General features: G+C 54.2%; 1 protein-coding gene across 1 annotated transcript in view; it reads right to left on the bottom strand.

Annotated features, from left to right (window-relative positions):
- The window catches only part of LOC125091020 (uncharacterized), a 134,602-nt gene that overhangs the window by 96,363 nt on the left and 18,508 nt on the right, over positions 1 to 19,731 (bottom strand). Inside the window, exons 10-20 of the mRNA XM_047714389.1 lie at positions 15,839 to 16,024; positions 15,554 to 15,706; positions 14,186 to 14,330; positions 11,963 to 12,121; positions 11,309 to 11,433; positions 8,152 to 8,346; positions 5,082 to 5,237; positions 4,247 to 4,431; positions 3,068 to 3,250; positions 1,776 to 1,867; positions 320 to 483 (exon numbers count right to left, since the gene is read on the bottom strand). Of these exons, the coding sequence (XP_047570345.1) occupies positions 320 to 483; positions 1,776 to 1,867; positions 3,068 to 3,250; positions 4,247 to 4,431; positions 5,082 to 5,237; positions 8,152 to 8,346; positions 11,309 to 11,433; positions 11,963 to 12,121; positions 14,186 to 14,330; positions 15,554 to 15,706; positions 15,839 to 16,024 (1,743 nt within the window). The remainder of the gene's footprint in view (positions 1 to 319; positions 484 to 1,775; positions 1,868 to 3,067; positions 3,251 to 4,246; positions 4,432 to 5,081; positions 5,238 to 8,151; positions 8,347 to 11,308; positions 11,434 to 11,962; positions 12,122 to 14,185; positions 14,331 to 15,553; positions 15,707 to 15,838; positions 16,025 to 19,731) is intronic.

Consider the following 19,731-nt stretch of genomic DNA (forward strand, 5'->3'; position numbering starts at 1 on the left):
TCTCTCTAATAAATAAAAAATATCTTTAAAAAAAAAAAAGAACATGACCAGTTGGGGATAATTCAGGCAGGCTTCCCTGAGCAGCTGACCCCTGAACTGAGATCTGAAGACTGATTCAGCATTAACAAGTCACAGAGCCAGAGCCAGAGGATCAGCACGTGCAAGGGTCCTGAGGCAGGAGGGAGACCACAAATGGACCAACCCAGCCCAACAGCTCCAGAGAGGAGCCCCATGTCCTTTTGAGGCTGATTCTGGAGGGAAAGACCTAGGGAGACCCACAGCATGGCTGGGAAAGAAGGGGCCATTCCACAGGGCGTACCTGGGGTTGGAAGGTATAGGTAGCTTCCAGCAGATACTGTCGGAGGCCCCGGTCCTGCTTCGTCAGCGTCACAGCCGTGAGCACAGGCACCGAGAGCAGGTAGGGCTGCCCGGCTGCCGGCCAGGTGACTTCCGTGCACAGCTGCCAGCCCCAGGTCTGGGATGCTGTGGAGAAAGCGGGGCGGGCAGCTCTGGTCACCAGAGAGCCAGAGAATTCTAGGCGGGAGCCTCGCTGCTCATCCAGCAAAGGCAAGGGTTCTGTCGGTCTTTTCGACAACCTCGGCACCGCTGACATTCGGAGCTGGATAAGGAAGGCTCTGCGGCGGGAGCCGTCCTGCAGGGTAGTGAGCAGCCGCGCTGGGCTCTGCTCAGTGTCGGTCAGGAGCAACCCCAACAACAGTTCGGACAACCCACGGGTCTCCAGGCACAGCCAAATGGCCCCTCGGGGGACAAAACCAACCCCGCCTGAGGACCCCTGGGGGAGACTTTCAGAGTGCGACTGTGCGGAAGGCAGGCTCCAGAGTCAGACCGCCTGGGTCTAAATTCCAGCCCCTCCACTTGCCAGCTGTGTGACCTTGGGCAGGTTACTTAACATCTCTGTGCCTCAGTGTCACTCCTCTGTACACTGGGACCAGTAACGGTTCCTGCCTCATGGTGTAGCTGTGGGACTGACCGTCTGTGTCAGCGTTTATGACAATGCCCCGCCTAAAGGTGTCCATTCATTTAGAGCGGCCCCTCCCCCACTTGACTAAAAAAAAAAAAATGACCTTCAAGATCCACTAGTGTTTGGTGTATTTCCTTTCCAATCTCTTATCAATTTTTTTTGCTTTTCACCAGATGTTGCTATCAAAGAATTTTCCAGTGTTATTGAACTATGTCCTTCGTGATGGGGTTTTTAAGCTACAGGATAGCTCAGGTGTTTTCCCTCAACTTGAAAGTGGAGAATTTTTTTCTATCCACGGCCAGGCAGTAGATACCTGAGGCTCTGCAGATCACAGGGTCCCCTCACAATGGCTCAGCTCTGCTGGTGACTGACCAGAGCGGCCAAAGACGACAGGGAAACCAATGGGCGTGGCCATGTGCCCATAAAGCTTTCTTTCTGGCCATCGCAACATCAACTTCACAAATGTTTCATGTATGAACTATTCTTCAAGGACTTTCCCACCCTTTGAAAATGTGCCAACCTGCTGGCAGCTTATAAGCTCCTGTAAAGAGCCATTCACCTATGACCGTGCCCTTGTCAATAACGACGCAGCGATCGTCTCTGTGTCGTGTGCATTTTTAAATGATTTGGTGTATTTTCCTGGGGTGGAGTTCTAGAAGCAGAAGCAAATAATTAAGGGATATAAACACTTCGAGGGCAGAAGGGCCACTGCAGCATTTGGAGCCGACACTGCTCCCCGCGGTACCCAGACGTCTGCCGAGGCAAAGGCAAAGGCAAAGACCCCACCGCCTACCTTTCTTGTCAGTACAGGACTGGGCCTCTGAAGGGTTGTGGGCGTTACTGAGGCTCCTCACGCCATCCACAGTGACAAGATATAGCTTAGAGCTGGGTGAGGAAAGCGGAAAGTCCCAGACGGTCATTTTCATTCATTCACTGGACAGATAGGCCTGGAGCTGCCATAGCTTGACATGGGGGGAATTCCACCATGAACAGGATGGGCCTTTGGGGAACTCACCCACAGCACTCAATGACGAGTGCCACGACAAACCTGAATGGGGGTGGATGGGGTCTGTCTTGGGGACAGGGAAAGGCCTCCTTTAGACGGGAGGTGGGGGGTCTCTGCAGAGGTTAACGTGTGAGCAGAAACTCAACGGATGAGAAGGAGCTGGACAGAGGGAACGGCAGGTGCAAAGGTCCTGTGGTGGGAATAAAGTGGCCTCTTTAGGAGAGTAAGAAGAGTGGTTCAAGGAGGTTGGGTGGAGGGGGAGGGAGTGAGTGAAGGGCAGGAGGTAGTGGAAGGAAACAGGTAAGATGTAGGCAGGACCCCCAGGAGGAAGGACAATCATGAAGTCCTGGGTTATCCTAGAAACAAGTATAGGGTTTTAAACAAGTTGGTGGGGGGGGACGAGGGGGGAGTGACATGACTTGACATTTTAAAGGACATCACTGGTTGCTGCAGGGAAAAGGGCGTAGAGGACAGCCAGAGGACATAGTGTCCCTGGCTAGGGTGGGACAACATAGACAAAGGAGGTGTGACTGTGGGGAGCCTGGCTTCCCTCCTATTTTATCTGAAAGAACTCATTCTCCAACTTTCACCCCTCTGGGAAGTTGGGGACAAGCTGGTCCCAGTAGGGACCCCTGTAAAGAGCTGAGGAGTATGGGAGCTTCCCTACTCCTCCTTTTAGCCACCCTGCAGTCCCTGTTATAGACACCCCCCCCATACTGACACACACTTACACACACAGGACACTCGCAGACATGCCAACACCCCTCTCACGGACACATGCACATGCTCACACACACACAATCAGACAGGCACACTGCACTCACACACGTGCTCAGACACATACCTGTGCACGCACAGACTCAGAAATCCACCCTCATGTGTACACATGCTCGTGCAACAAGGGTGCAACACACACCCTCACACACATGTGGTCACACACACACAGTCTCACACCCACACACAGAAACATGGGCGATCATGCACACGTGCTCACGGGTGCTCCCAGACACACGTCCCCAAGCCCTCAGGCCACACCCACCCATGCACGGGCTCCCTCCCACGTGTGCAGGACACCCCACCTGAAGCTGAGTAGCTCCACGGCCTCCTCTGGGGTGTTCAGATGCACCTTGAGGTCCTGGCCCTTCCTTGCGTGGATCCCCCCATCCAGGCTGGCAGCGCCACGGACACTGGTCACCCATTGCAGCCCGGCCCGCCCCAGGACACCTGTTGTACCCATCTGTGCCGAGATCCAGAGCAGGGCACTGTGGGGAAAGCCAGGCACCGGCTGCAGCCTGCAGGCCCCGGGTGGCCGCGCACACAGTGTCCCCTTGCACACCGCCCCTGCCGTTCTCGGCATCCCCTGCCCCATCGTCCCCCTCCCCACCTGCCTGTATCCCCCCACCCCTGTGCTCTCTGAGCACCACGCCCCCCATGTGTGCCAGGCACGCCATCTGGTCCGTCTGGACCTCACCGTCACCGGCCTTGACTTAGAGACTCAGACCCAGGCTGGGAGCAGCAAAACCACCTGCTCAGGCCCTGTCACCGGGACACGGGGCAGTAGGACCCGGACCAGGAGGCTGTCTGAGCCCCAGCCGGGGTCTTCGTGCCAAAGAGCAGGTAGCACGGGATGCCCAGGCTCCCCACATTGGACCCAGAAACCACAGACGGGACAGGTGAATGGGGGACACCTGTGAGTGGACAGTCGTCCAGCAGGCCCCGGACCCCTCCAGAATCAGACCAAGCCCTGAACCAACTCTGCCCACGCTATGGGTCCTGGACCAGCAGCGCACCTGCCTGGGGCCTGTTTTCTCAACCATTAGTGGGAATATGGAGAGACTGCCCGCCTGGTCAGTGGTGATGCGGGGTCACCGGTGTCCCAGCCCATACATCTTAGATGGTCCTCCCTCCCTCCCTCTTCTCCTCTCGGAGGCAGAGTGGAACAGAGGGAAGCATGCCACGTGGCAGGACACCAGAGTCCTGTGGCCTGGCCCTGCTTCATCCTTGGGTACATGATGTCACCTCACTGAGCCTCAGTCTTCTCACCCGTCAAGTGGGCACAGCTGCCCAGCATCTCCTCACAGTCTCTTGACAAAAAACACTCAGTCATAGGATTGACGGTGCGATGGTACCAGCAACGATCTGCAGGGCAGGGATCCCCTCCAGCCCGCGCTAATGGCTCAGCTCTCTGCGGCCCTCTGTAGGGGGAGGCCCCCGCCCACCCACCTCCCTCCTCCAGCTCCAAGAAGCCAGCCAGCTACCTGGGCTTGACGTAACCATTCACAGAGAAGTCCAGAGGGTGCTGGAAGTTGGCAGTCCCCCGGACTTGGAAGCTGACGGCAGCCGAGGCATTGAGGGTCAGCCGGGCGGGAAGGCCGGATATGGTGGGAAAAGTGAGCTCCTGCACCGCTAGGTTCAGCCTCCGGGTCACCTGGACCTCCTGCCCCTGCGGCCAGAGGACCGTCATGACGCAGGTGACAGTCCCTGGTGCAGGCCAGGCACACACTGAGCACACAGTCTTATTTGATCAAATAAGATTCTCACACCAGAGCGGTGTGGGAGGAAGGGACAGGATCATTACACCCCCTTTCCAGAGGAGGAAACGGAGCCCACAGACAGATGAAATCACCTGGCCAAACCCACGTGGGTAGAAACAGGTAGAGCGCAGTTCAAACCCGGTCAGTTTCCTGCAGAAAAGGGTCAGAGCTCGGGGATCCAGGGTGAGTCAGGTAAGGGGGAATGTGGGCCATGCCCGGGATGCAGAGCACCTAGTATGCGCCAGGTGCATTTTAAATGCTTTGGTGCATTTTTACTGCATTATCTCATTTAACACAACAGCCCCATGAAGCTGCTGCTTTTGATAAACCGTGTTTGTTACGCTATCATGCCTATTTCACAGATGCAAAAACTGAGGCCAGGACCTGTCAACTCTCCCAAGGAGCTAAGAGGTGGAGCCGCGATTTGAGCTTGGGCAGCCTGGCTCGAAGTACCGCGGTGTTAGGTCTGAAACGGACTTTAGTACTTTCCCCCCGGAGCATCGAAGGAAACAAGACGGGGTCAGCGGGGCTGGGAGGGGCCAAGCCCAGGCGGAGGTACCTTCAGGAGCTTGACGGCCAGCTCGACCAGGTTCAAGGACGGCCGGTTCACGCGGCTCGCCATCGCCCCACAGTCCATGAAGCTCAGCTCATGCCCGAACACCTTCACGCTCAGCTCGCACCGCACCGCCCGCCGCTCTGCACGCCTCCGGGCCACCTGAGAGAGCGCCCAGACCAGACGGGTGACTAGGAGCAGGTCTGCTGCCTGGACGCAGGTGGGGGTCTGGGGCAGCAGAAGGGCAAGGTCTAGGGCTTTTGGTGTCTGGAATATGGCTTGCAAAACTCGTGGCCTTCAGACAGAATCCCCAGATGGGTTTGCTTTGGCCTGCACGGTGCTGCCGAAATGCCCTGGGCAGTGTGTGTGGGTGCGAGCCTTCTCACCATCCTCTTGTTTTGGAATAATCTTACATTTACAGAAAAGTTGCAAAGATGATACAGAGAGCTCCCACACACCCCTTGCCCTGTCTCTATTGGCACCATCTTTCATGGCCAGCGTGCAAGGAAGGCAAAAAAGCCAACACGGACATGTAGTATTAACAAAACCCCAGACATTCAAATTTCACGTTTTTCCAGTCCAGCTCTCCCTCCGTACCAGCGACCACACTGCGTTAGCTTGTCCCATCTCTCCTGTCTCCTCCCGCCTGTGACCATTTGTCTTTCTTCGTATTTTTCACTGTGCATGTTTTTTTGAGAGATAGAGAGAGCACAAGCAGTGGGGAGGGGCAGAGGGAGAAGGAGACTCCCTGCTGAATGGGGAGCCCAACATGGGGCTCAATCCCAGGACCCCGAGATGGACCCGAGCAGAAGGCAGACTGCTCCACTGACTGAGCCGCCCAGGAGTCCCTCACAGTGCATTTGTGTTTTTAATTTGAATTTGTTGGGGCACCTGGGTGGCTCAGATGTTAAGCGTCTGCCTTTGGCTCAGGTCATGATCCCCGGGTCCTGGGATGGAGTCCCACATCAGGCTCCCTGCTCAGCGGGGAAACCTGCTTCTCCCTCTCCCATTCACCCTGAGTGTGTTCCCTCTCTCGCTGTCTCTCTCTCTGTCAAATAAATGAAAAAAATCTTTAGCCAAGAAATAATGAAATTTGAGTTTGTTTCCAATGTTTAAAAATTAGGAGACTACCTATAAAAATCCAGATTCTCTGGCTTCTCCAAGCAGAGAACTATTAGCCTCCTGCCCACCACAACAAGGGGCGGTAAGAAACCAGAGTGGGATGGCGGCCGCCACTTTTAACTGAGGCATGAGCATTTCCCACCTGCCACAGCCCCCACCACTCCCTATCGCCCCTCCAACACTGAGGCCAAGCGTTGTTCCCACTATCACTGTGCTTGTGCTAAACCGATCTTGGGATTAGGACTCTCTATCCCAAGTGGGAAAATAACAGACAAAAAGGATACAGATTCTAAGGAAAAGTCTTCACATTCCACCCACCACCCTCCTTCTCATTTCCTGCCAGCCCCAGCTCCAGTCCAAGAGGCCTTAAGGGCACAGACCGCGTCCTGACCATCTTTGCGCCCTTGGACCCAGGGGTTCACACCCGATGACTGGTAAAGCTGTGAACATATTAACCAATGTCCCGGCCACTCCTCGATCACCCTCAGATGTACACGGCAATGACCTCTTACAAGAGTAAAAAGGTGCCCACAACTAAATGCCCATCAGTGGGAGAATAATCACGTAAAATAGAATTCCCACCCACAGAATGGATATTATAAGACCCCATGACCCACCAACTCCATTCCTAGGCGTTTCCCCAGCCAAAACACATACATGCCTTCACCAAAAAGACATGAGCAAGAATATTCATAGGAGGGGCACCCAGGTCACTCAGTGGGTTAAAGCCTCTGCCTTCGGCTCAGGTCATGATCTCAGGGTCCTGGGATCGAGCCCCGCATCGGGCTCTCTGCTCAGCGGGAAGCCTGCTTCCTCCTCTCTCTCTGCCTGCCTCTCTGCCTACTGTGATCTCTGTCTGTCAAATAAATAAATAAAATCTTTAATATATATATATATTCATAGGACTATCTGCAATGAGCCCAGAAACTCTAAGTTATCCAAAAGTCCACTGCAAGTAGGACGGACAAAGAAATCCTGGTGTGTTCACACCACAGCAGCGCTGAACAGCGGGGAGGACGAGCAAAGCATGACTATATCCAGCCCCGGAGCTGGATCTCACCCACAAAATTTAAGCCAAAGAGGCCAGACACACACACACACAATGACAGGAATAGAATTCTTCACACTTGCCAAAAGGCAGAAACCACCTGCAAACCCAATGTCCATCAGGAGCGAGCGGGTAAACACAAGGGGGTCTACCCACACCGTGCAATGTTCTTCAGGCTTCAGGAGGGATGGAGGACCGATCCGTGCTACACGAATGTGTCTCAAAACATGACTGATGCTCAGTGAGAGATGCCAGACACGACAGGTCACGTGCCATCTGACTCCATCTATAGGAAGTGTCCAGAACAGGTCAGTCCACACAGCCCCAAAGCAGGCTAGTGGTTGCCAGGGGCTGGGGGAGGACAGGCTGGGGTCTCCTTTGGGGTGATGAGAATGTTCTAGAATCAGACGGAAGTTGGTATTGCTCATCTTGGTACATGTGCATCCAACGCGTCCAAAATTACCAGACTGTATACTTGAAATGCCCACCACTTATTCAAAGTAGACGATACCTCTGCAAGGCTGATTTTTACAAAGTAGAACTCATTGGCGCAGTTAGGAGGCAGATTAGTGCTCATCCTTGTCGGGGGTGGGTGGACTGGTAGAGGGAGGAGGTGCAGGGGGGCCTCTGGGGGACTGATAATGGGCCGGGCATTGATTAGAAGGAGGCATTCTGTTGGTGGAGATGCATTTAGGACTTGGACACTTTCCTAATTGTATGTGACACTTTGATCAATACGTTTTCGAGATAAAGCAGGCCAACAGCTGACGACTGAGCTCCGGACCAGCTCCTTGTCTCTATGAGCCTGTCCTAGTCAGAGGTGATGGAGGCCTGAGCCCACAGCCCAAAACCTCAGGCTGGTGAGGAGAGGGAGCTGGGTGGGTGCAGGTTACCCACTCCCCTTACCTTCTGCTGTATGTCTCTCAGCTTTCTGGACCTTTCTCCTGGACAGTAAGGGTGGGCTCCCCATGGTGTGGGCTCTGGTTCCGGTTCTGGGGATTTCTCTGGCTGGGCCTGTGTCTCCTCTTCCTGTCCCCAGAAGGACTTGCTGCCAAACAGCCTGTGGACGATTTTCTCTGCATTTTCCAGCCGGAGGCCAAGCTGGGAAGAAAAGCCAGGGCTCACTGAGGAGCAGCACGGTTGGCTGATCCAAAGCTGCAGAGCTAGGGGCTCAAAGTGGGGGGAGAGGATAGCAGGCTTGGGGAGTGTACTCTGGGCCCCCCAGGGTCCAGCTGGAACCAAGGCAAGGGGTACCACCTTTTCAAATCAGCAAGTTCCACATATGTTGGGCAAATGTCCCTCAGCAAAAATCCTTACCGATTCTTTAGGGCCTGGTTCCTATGTCACTGCCTCTGGGAAGTCTTCCCTGATTTCCCACATCACTCCCTTCCCATATTCTCGACCCCCAGACCAAATCTATCACGGCTTCCTCTGAGAGTCCAGCAAAGAATTTCTGGGTCATACTCATGCTGTCATCTGTGTGTCTCCCTTGCAAGATTCTGAGCTCCCTGAGAGCAGGGACCCATGTCTCCTTCAGTAGGCATGCTAAAGGCCCAGTTGGTGGGTCATTTTGTGTTGATTTGACTGGGCCATGGGGTCCTGACATGTTTGGTCAGACAGAATTGTGAGTGTTTTGTGAGAGTGTTTCTGGATGAATTTAACTTTTTTTTTTTTTTTTCGATTTATTTATTTTAGAGAGAGCCCACAGGGGAGGGAGTGCAGGAGAGAGAGCATCTTAAACAGACTCCATGCTGGGCTCAGAGCCTGTGGCAGGGCTCCATCTCACGACCTGAGCCAAAACCAAGAGTTTGATGCTTAACTGACTGAGCCATCCAGAGGCCCCTGGTTTAATATTTAAATCAATAAACTGAGTCAGGCAGAGTACCCCCGTAATGTAGGTGAGCCACATCCAATCCGTCAAAGGCACGACTCAAACAAAAAGCAGACTCTCCCCCAACCACGGGGTAGTTCCTCGTGACTGCCTCTGAGCTGGGACATGAGGGTTTTTTCCCACCTTCACCCTAAACTGAAACATCAGCTCTTTACAGGTCCCAGACCTCCAGACCAAAACTATACTATGGTTCTCAGGCCTTCAGACTCAGACTAGAACAATGCCATTGGCTTTCCTGGTCTCGAGTTTGCTGACCACGGATCTTGGAACCTGTCAGCCTCCATACTCGTGTGAGCCAATTCCTTATAGTAAATCTCTTTCTAGATATAATATATTCTGCTAGTTCTGTTTTTCTGTTTCTCTGGAGAACCCTGACTAATATACCTAGCCTGGTCGGTTCTCAAAATTTGATGGATGAATGAATGAGTCCTTTCTGTTCCTCCTTCCTTCCCTCTGCCCACTCACCCAGGCATCTCTTCAGTCACCCTTTGACCCTTCCCATCCATCTATCCATCCATCTGTCTATCCATCCATCCACCCGTCTTTCCATTCATCCGTCCATCTATCCATCCAACCATCCACCAATCCATCCATCCATCCTTTTATCCTTCCAGCCACCTTCCCTTCTTTCCATCTATTGTGCCTTCCATCGTTCCACCAAAAAAAAATGTTGGATTTACCCAGAAACACTCCCACAGAAACACCCACCATTCTGTAGGACCAAACATGTCAGGATCCCATGGCCCAGTCAAATCAACACAAAATGACCCACCAACCAGGCCTTCAGCATGCCTAGAGAAGGAGACATGGGTCCGTGCTCTCAGAGAGCTCAGAATCTTGCAAGGGAGACACACAGACGACAGCATGAGTGTGACCCAGAAATTCTGTGCTGGACTCTCAGAGGAAGGAGTTATCTCCAAGAGCATCTGTACAGAAAACACCAGAGGACCAGCCATTGGCAGATCTAAGCCCACACCCCCAGCTGATCATGTCTGGACAAGCTCTCTGTTCTCCATACATTAGAAGGGGTCGGGGGAAGGCACAGAGCACACTCCCTTGGACAAGCCTCAGGGGCCTGGGGGAAGGAGATGAAAGGGCACCAAGGTAATCCAGTATGCTCAAGTTTGCTGGATATAGGACCTCAGAGACACTGCCTCTTCTGTTGCTACACCCCATATCTATTCTCCACATGACTGCCAGAATGTTCCAATCATGTCACATCCCTCTCCAGCTTAAAACCCTTCGATGCCGTGGCCCTGGTCCTCTCTGCCCTCCCATCTTACTTCTCCTCACTCCCTGGTCTACTTCCGCTCCTCTGACACATCAAGTCCTTTCTCGTCCCAGGACCTTTGCACATACTGGTGCCCCTGCCTGGAAGGCTCTTACCCCAGCTCTTCAACAGGTTGCTCACGCTCCTTCTTCAGGTCGCAGCTCAAACCTCACCTTCGTACACAGTACTTAGAGTTGCCATTGTTTTATCAATGTGTTTACTCATTTTTTATCTGCCCACCTCTCTGGGCAAGGATCACGTCTCTCTTGTTGACTGTCAGATTCTGAGAGCCTAGCACAGCACCTGGTTTATGTCAGGTTAGAAAACAGGTAATTGTGCAATGGATGGCGAGTGGGTAGGTGGATAAGTGTGGATATGTCGATGGATAGATGGATGGGGAAGAGGGTAGATGGAGAGAGGGGTATAATTGCATATTAATGAACAGATAGAGGAGAAGGAAGGAAGGAAGAAAGGATAGATGGATGGATAGATGGATGGATGAATGGATGGTTAGGAGGATGGATGGGAGGATGGATGGACAGATATACAGATGTATATAGGGGTGGGTATATAGACAGATGAGTGTGTGGGTACTTAACTCTGTGTGTGTGTGTGTGTGTGTGTGACTAGAGAATGCAGGGGTGAGAGCTTGACAGAGAAATGGATGGGAGGCTACATGAATGGATGGATGACAGGGGTGGATGGTTGATGCACGAAGGTAGACAGATATACAGCTGTATGGGTGGCTGGGTGCACGGCCGGCTGACCGGGAGAACAGGCACAAGGCAGAGCAGTCGATCCATACAGTGAAGAGGTCATCCGTGGAAAGAAAGGGGGATGCGATTGTTTCTGGCCCCAAATCTAGAAGAAGCCCCAAGAGACCACAGCAGGCCCCCTCATACCTCCAGGAGGTTGAAGGCATGACCTAGAGCGTGGATGGTCAGGTTGGTCGTGACAGAGCGGGGGAGGAAGGAGGCTGGAGAAAAGAGAATGGTCCTCTCCAGGTTGGCTCCCAGGCTGCTAGACACTAGGAAGAGAGAGAGGGGGGGTCAGTCCACTCCTGCCCCTCACAGAGCAGGGTCTGGCCACTGAGGGACGATAGCCTGGGAAAGGGAAGGACGGGGTGTGTCCTCTCCAGCAGGACACGTGTCTCAGCCTTAGGCCTCATCAAGAGCCCAGGAAAGGCCAGAAGGTTCAACCCCCGCTAACAGGCAAAGAGAGGGCACAGCCAGGGCACCCCACCCTCCGCCCCCAGACCTCCAGAGTGGCTGAAGTAGTCTGGGTGCCTGGGCTAGAATGGGGTTTCCTTCTGGACGCTCTGTGTCATTGTGATAAGGAGGTGACAGCCCCAGCGTGGAGCTAATCTCCTTGTAACACCGGGGAGAAAGTTCTCCAACTCGCAGGCGCGCCACAGAATCAGTGCCGATTTACACAGAAACAGATGACACTAGGGAACGAACATCCTTGAGCCATGTGTCCTCAAAGGGTTAGAGCTCCCGGGTCCCCAGGGCTTTGTGGCCCCAGAGCAGGACCACACCTGCCCAGGATGGCCATACCAGAGCGGAAGGTGGCATCAGAAGAGGACGAGTGTTTCCAGGCCTCCGGCTGGAACTCCCGGCTCAGGATGTCCTCGGGGAGGGCGTCCTGGAGAGCTCGCTTCAGGGGGTCGCCGGTCTCCAGCAGCTGTGTCAGGTGACTCCACACAAAGGAACCCACTGGAGTCGGGTCACAGCCAGCAGGCAGGGGAAGGAAGAGGAGGGAGGAGGGGAAGGATGAATCTGGAACTGACACAGCCCAGAGAAAAGAGCCCCCTGAACCCCGATCCTGAGTCCTACTATGTCCACATGCCAGGTATCCGTTGGGTGTCCACATTTTCTTTCCAGAAATACTGGCAAACAGCAGGGCCTTAATGGAACGTGGAAATCTAGCCTGTGCACAGCCCTGGGACATGCGTCTCCTGAAGGGAGAAGGAGGCATTGTGGGGAAAGCTCTAGCTTGATAGACCCAAGTCTGAATCTCGGTTCCACCACTCAGGAGCTGTGTGACCTCAGGCTGGTTACTCTCCCTCTCTGAGGCTTAGTTTCCTCATTTGTGAAATACAGTAACCACCCATCTCCCAGGGCTGTTGGTGCAGACGAGTCAAGAGGAAGCCTGGGCCCAAAGAACAGAATGTCTTTCAGGCTTGGCAAAGGTGTGATAAGCAGTTTGTGATGGGGGTCCTCTCTCTCAGGCTCTCTGGAGTAAAAACCAAATGACAGCACCAATGGGAGCGCCCAGTTAGGGATACTAGAGTCTAACCGGGAACCCTGAACCCTCTCAGTTGTCTCAGGTTCTCAGAAGGCCCAAGAGGGAGCTTCTAGAACAATCCATCAAGGAAGGGAATGGAATCAGGCTTTTGTTCCCACTGGGCAGCACACATAGGCCTGGTGCCCCAGGGCCCCCTTCGAAGCTGAGCCCTTTGGCTGATCCCCAGGTGATGGGGCTTGGCGCAGTGGCCTCCCATCCCTCACACATCTCACCCCATCCCTGAAACTGCCAATGAACAGTTACATCTTCTAGCAGTACCGTTTCTTTTCCCTTTGGGGGGTACGGTTTCTTTAGAAGGTAATTCAGCAGTATCACAGACTTTTAAATGTGTCTGCCCCATAACCCAGCCATCTGCCCTCTGGAAAAGTATCCTACGGCTAGATTAGCACAAGATCCCAAAGGTGGATGCATGGAGAGGTTCAATTTGCTGGTTGTTTCTCATGACAAAAACCCAGAAATGACCGAAATGCCCATCAGTGGGGACAGTTCAAAGGGAATATGGTGTAAGCTCCTAGTAGGATATCATGCAACAGGAGATAAGAGTCCACATGTCCTGATGTGGAAGGAGCCCCCCAAAATGCCAAAGGCAAAAAGCAAAGGCACAACAGCCCGTAAAACATGATCCTGAGGTGCTGGTGTTTGGGAGATCCACAGACAGGCTCATCCGGAGGCTCCCGGTTCTGCTGGGATATAGAAAAGAACTGTTCACCATGAATGCATTCAGGCAGTGGGACTAGAGGGCCCTGGGAAGAAGCAGGTAGGTTTTAGTTTGCCACTTCTACTTTCCTGTGTGCTTTGAAACTCTAAATAGTCACACACACACACACACACACACACACACACACACACACACAGCCCTTAAATGTTCTAAAGGTCTTTGTGTATTAACACAGTTTATGCTCCCTCGAAGAGGAAGGTACTGTGATCACCCCTACTTCACAGATACAGAAACAGAGGCTCAGAAAGGCTTTGTAACTTGTCCAAAGGCACACAGGTAGGAAGTGGCTGAGCTGGGATTTGAACCCACGCTGTTGGGCTCCAGGCACTCAACTCACTATCCATCAGGGAGAGATTTGTTGAAAATCAGCTGAACTTATTTTTTGAAGTTTCACTTTTAGGTTTAGGAACTGTGGCCAGAGACCCCTGTTTAAAGGAACCTCTCTGACCCCAGAAGGGATCTGAGATTCGTAGATGCCATCCCTCCTCTGTCTCGAGTCTCCCTTCCAGGTACTAGGTCACAAACTGACCAGAGCTACAAGGGAAGCCACTGACTTCCATCCCTTTTTACAGATGAGGAAATGGAGGACCAGAGAGGAAAAGGGATGCGTGCAAGTTTATCCCATTGCCATACGTATGAGACAGGGGTATGCCAGGCCAGTTGGCCAGGTGGGGTGACAAGAAAAGGAGAGCAGGAAGGGGTTAAGAGAGCACCCTCCAGGAAGCTCTGGGCTGACCCCAGCACCCCCGCTCACCCTGGGTGGACTGCTCGGCTGCCTGGGTCCGCTGCACCTGCGCAAACACGGCCTCGCCAGGGCATCTCATCAGGGCCAGGTAGGCATTGATGCGGATCTCGGCTTCCTCCTCAGGGTTTTGGTATAGATGGGAGAGTGCAGTTCGCTGGCTTGGGCAGAGCAAAGGCCATCACCTGGGGCCCGTCCACCTCCATCCCCCTCCACCCAGTAGCACAATGTCCTCCGAGCTGTTCTGGCTCTGGGGCGGGGTGGGGGGTGGCCCTGCTGCCCTGTCCCAGCTCACACAAAGTCACAAAGTACTCACTGCAGGAGGCCTCCCCGACACGCTCATCTGTGGGCCAGTTGTGGCCAGTGGTAGGGTCACTGCTAAGCCCATCTTCCCCCAGTCCTCCCAGCACAACCATCCACCCATCTACTCTTGCAGAAATATTTATTGAGCACCTACTATGAGCCCAGCACAGTGCTAGATGATGGAAGCCACCCGAAGCTTACATTCTAGTGCAGGAAGACAGATAGCAAACAAGGTTAAGATGCAAAGTATAGAACACATTAGGTGCTAAGTACTAAAAAGGGAAAAATTAAATGGGGAAGCAATCTCAGATGAAAGAGCCAAGAAAGACCCCACGGTCAAAGTGATTTTTAAACAAAGACCTAGAGGAGGTGAAGAAGGGAAGCCTGAGGATGTCCAAGGGAAGGGGGGAAAGCACATGCAAAGGGCCTGTGGCAGAAGTGGGCCTGGAGTATCTGAGGAACAACAGGCAGCTTGGCGTGTCTGGAAGCAGTGGGGGGCGAGGGAAGGAGGAGATGAACCCACAAGGTGCTAAGCGGGCCTGTGGTCAGAGCACACAGGCCTTGCTAGGTCACTGTAAGGACTTTGGCTAGCGGCTCCCTTCTCAAAGGGGCCAGCAAACCTTTTGGCAAAGGGACAGATGGTAAATTTTTCTGGCTTTGCGGGCCATACCATCTCTCCTGCCACTGCTCAACTCCACAGCAGCACAGACAACACACAGAGAGCAGGCACAGCCGCATTCCAGCAAAGCACTATGTACAAAACAGGCAGCAAACGAGGAGGGGCCTGCGGTCCAGAGCTCACCACCCCCTGAACGAGAGGGTTTGCAGGGATGGCTTCTCTGTGGTTTGCAATCATATGCTTGTCTGTGTACTTATTGGACAAGTATGTGCCTCCCACCAAAGAATTTGTGAGAACAGAGACATGGGCTCTCGTTCACACCAGGGCCCAGCACATAGTAGGTGCTCAGTAAACATGTGATGAATGAATGACCACATAAAGAGGTGAACTGGCAAATGGTGGTTCAAGACCCACAGTTGCCCCATCGTCACCCTAGCCGATGACAAGCAGGAGCTCACATCTGCAGAGCAGGGGACCCTCCGGAAGGCCTGGATGGCCCCCAGCCGGACCTCAGGGGGGCAGTCCCTCTGAGATGCGTAGGTACTTAACGTTGGGGTGAGAGCTGTGGCCACCAGGCCCGCATTGCCAATAGCCTTCAGCACAAGCTGGAGCTGGAAAGAGAGGGCGTTGGGGCCTTGAGGCCTGGTGGGGGAGCTCAGCCCGCCCACCCACGCAGCCTTAGGCTCCCCTGCATGGCTTGGGCCCCACCAAGGGGCTGTGCCCAGGATTCTGCCTGTCCTCACCTGCTCAGGGTCTGATGGCTCCCGGAAAGTGCAGTTGGTCCCCAAGGCCTCTCCCAGCATTCTCACAAGGGAGCTGACACCAGGCAGGTGTCCACAGGGCCCGTCCAGGGAGGCACAGAGGTTGTGCGTCAGGGCCGAGACACCAAGGAAGGCACTGGGGCTGGTCCCCGAGGTCTGCAGAAGAGGCTGGGGACAGAAACCAGCCCCCACCCAAGCCCAGAAGACTGGTGAGGTGGCCCTTCCCAGGTCTCCCCACATAGAGCTGAGCCCCCACCCTGCGTGCCCACGGATTCCTAAAAAGACAGAGGCCTGGCCCCCCTGAGAGTCTGAAGAGGCTGCTCCGAGCGGGGACTTGTCCACAAGTGTCCTTCCTAAAGCACCCAGGTAGCCCCGTATATCAAGGAGGGAAGACCACGCCATTGGGCTGACCCGGGGCAGGGCGCTCGGCCATGTCTGAGGACGGTTTTGGCTGTCACACCTGAGAAGCAGGCTTGTCGGTGTCCAGCAGGCAAAGACCTGGGCTATTGCCAGAGGCCCTCTACTACGCAAGGCGACCCCACGATGAAGAAAGGCCCACCCCCACCATCCACAGTGCCGTAGTTGAGAATCCCTGGGTGGGAGGAGCGAGGCGCTGGCGGGGACGTCCTCAGAGCAGGACACGGTGGAATGGCCAGAGACATTAGGGTAAATTGTTAACAACCAACCCGCCGCCCCCCACCCTGGGGAGAATGCCAGTCCTAGCGTGGAGCGCTTGCCAATTTCTGGGGTGTAAATGCTCCCACCACGTGCTCTCCACAGACTCAGCACTGCGGGGCCAAGAAGAGCTCACGTCCGGCATGCGGGGGGCGGGGCAGCGGCCACACAGCAAGTGCACACGCACAGCCAGCGTACGGAAGCCCAGCAGCAGACACGCGTTGCAGGACCAGAATGGGGAATTAAGTCTCTATTACTTCTGCCCGTGTGAGCTCATCTGGGCGGTATGAGCGAGCGTGTGTGTTCTCGTATGGGTGTGCATGTGTCCTCCAGCACACACGTCTATCCTGGGGCGCGTGTCCCCGTGCATGTAGCTGCACATGCTTGAGTGTGTCCCAATGCACGTGTGTGCACATGGGCCAACATCAGTGTGTGCCTTGTATATATACACGCGTGTCTTGATGTGTCTATGTACCCGTCCCAGTGTATCCTGGGAGGCACGTGTGTAGCCAGGTGCGGGTGGCTGTCCCCACTTGTCCCTATGATTCCAGGGGTGGAATCATATATGGACATATATGATAGAATGCACATATATGATGCATCTGGGTGTGGACGTCTACACGTTCAGGTATGTGTGCGTGCATCTTGGTGGGTATGTCTCCATATGTTTCAGTGTGTGGGGGTGTGGCCCCGTGTGGCCTCAGGGGAGTGTCCTTGGGGTATAGGAGTCTCCATGTGTGTGTTTTCTTTGTGAAAGGAAGGGGATGTGTGGCCTGGAAAAGTGCGTCCACCGTTATTGTAGATCGGGCAAGTGAAGACAAACCCTTCCGATTCTGCATACCGCCGAGAGAGCGCAGGGGTTATGGAAAGTGGAGAGAAGCCACTCGAGCACGTGGGAGGAGGGTTCCCGCTGGCCAGAGGCTCTGCTCCAGCAAGGCTGCGGAGGGGAGGCAGGGTGGACTCGGGCCCTCCCGGCACCCAGACCCAGATGGAACTGGAGAGACGGTAGGGAGAAACGGTAGAATGCCATGGGGAAGGCCGGGTGGCTGCAGCCACTCCACTCCTTGCAGGACCCGGACAGCCAGGCCAGCTCAGGCCAAGGCTCCCGGAGAAGCCCAGACAGGAATGATCCTGAGTGGATGGCCGTCTTGGGGGTCTGCCCCAAACTGCCAGGCTTCCTTCACAACCGATTCCCCTTTTCCAATGTGACTTGAATACTCACTCCTTTTGTCCCAAAACAACACTCTCCAAGACAACAAACCACAAAACTAGTAGGAAATGAAGAAAAAGAAGGAGGAGGAGGAGGAGGAGGAAGAGGAGGAGGAGGAGAAGGAGGAGGAGGAGAAGGAGGAGAAGGAGGAGAAGGAGAAGAAGGAGGAGAAGGAGGAGAAGGAGGAGGAGGAGGAGAAGAAGAAGAAAGAAGAAAGGAGAAGAAGAAGAAGTAGTAGTAGTAGTAGTAGTAGTAGTAGTAGTAGTGGTAGTAGTAGTAGTGACGACAGCACCCTGGGGAGCTCAGAAGGACCTCTAGGCTGGATTTCCCAAACCAGGAACTTCTAACTCCCATTCTTCAAGAGACACCATTTGGAGAAGATACGGCAAAGAGGCTGAATGCGGATCAGCAATGGACCAGAGTCTGCACATGCGCGTGCGCACATGCACGCGCATGCACCTGCATGGGGATACACGTGCACGCACACACATGCACATGCGCGCAGAGCACGGACGACTCTGACAGAGGACCCGGGAGAAAGAAGCCACACTTCAGGTGCACACGAGCTCACGGTAGGACGGTCAAGAGCAGGCAAAACTGAGTGATGGCCAGAAAGGTCAGCATCCCTGCGACCTGTGCGTCACGGATGGGGAGGGGCATGAGAAGTGGGTGGGGAGAAGCGGGAAATGTCCTCCCATCTTCTAGGAGAGGTTGCGCCGGTGTAAAACCATCAAGCAGGACGCCTGGGCGCCGTCTCCTGATTGTGTGGTTTAATGCGTAATTTAAAACACACCCCGTCCCTGAAGTGGGGAGCCCTGGTTGGGACCGTGCCACAGACGGAGTCTGTGGGGCAAGCGGTGGGATCTGAACTGCTGGAGTTTGGTTAATAACAACATACTAATGTCAATTTCTCGGATGTGACAATGACACCCTGGTGACGGCAGACGTTAACACTGGGGGACCCTGAGCCACAGATACACAGAAACTCTACTAGCTTTGCAACTCTTCAGAACACAAAATGTTATTCCACAATAAAAAGTATATTAAAATACTCTCCTGCCTGCCTCCCATCTCCCTCCTCCACCCTTCCCTAACCCCCTCCCTCTTTTCCCTGGCCCCTCTCCCCATCCTCTCCCCACCCCTTCCAGGCTGCGACAAGCGCGCCTGCACCCCCAGCACAGGCCCAGCACAGGCCCGGCACGCATGCGTCCTTGTGGACCAGACAAGAGAACAAGCAAACCCATTCAGAGAGATGCCAGCTCTGGCCTGGAGGACAGGTGAGGCAGGGGGTGAAGATATTGGGCTCTGTGAGCAGAGGGACCCTGCCGGCTCTGCTCACTGTGTCTCCCTGACAAGAGGTCACAGCAGTGACCCCTGCCGCGTGCAAGACACTTGGGACACATCACAACTCCTTAATCGACAGAGTCTCCCCACCCGTTGCCCCCACCACACGATGGAGAAACTGAGGCGCAGAAAAGTTCAGTACCTGGTTAGAGGTCATTGCGGTAAGGGACAAATCTGGGGTCCAAATCTGGATCACCCCTGCTCCCTGCTGGTGTCCTCTGAATCCTCACCCACGACCTGCCTGGCACAGCAGGGTGAGGGGCGACAGGAGATGGTGCCCCTAGGGCAAGCGAGGACACACCCCATGGAGAAGAGGGGAGCAGCGGGGGGCCTCAGTTTCCTGCCATCCAAGTAGGGGCGCCATCCAAGCACCTACCTCCCAGAGGCATCATCAGGGTTCACTAAGACCTCCAGGTTGCTAACAAACCCTCGGCCTTGACTTCACACACGTTTCTTGGTTTCAAGACTCAGTAGACTTATGTGTTTACAATAACAAGAGTGGCTCTCATTTTAAAGTGCTCAGATGCGGTGCTGGACTCTGGGAGAACGAATTTACATGCATCATCCTGTGTCTGAACCCCAGCCCAGGAGTAAAGTACTTGTTCCATCCCCCTCTTCCAGATCAGAAAAACGGGCTCAGAGAGGT

Source organism: Lutra lutra, chromosome 18 (genome assembly GCF_902655055.1).
Source record: "Lutra lutra chromosome 18, mLutLut1.2, whole genome shotgun sequence".
Lineage (NCBI taxonomy): Eukaryota > Metazoa > Chordata > Mammalia > Carnivora > Mustelidae > Lutra > Lutra lutra.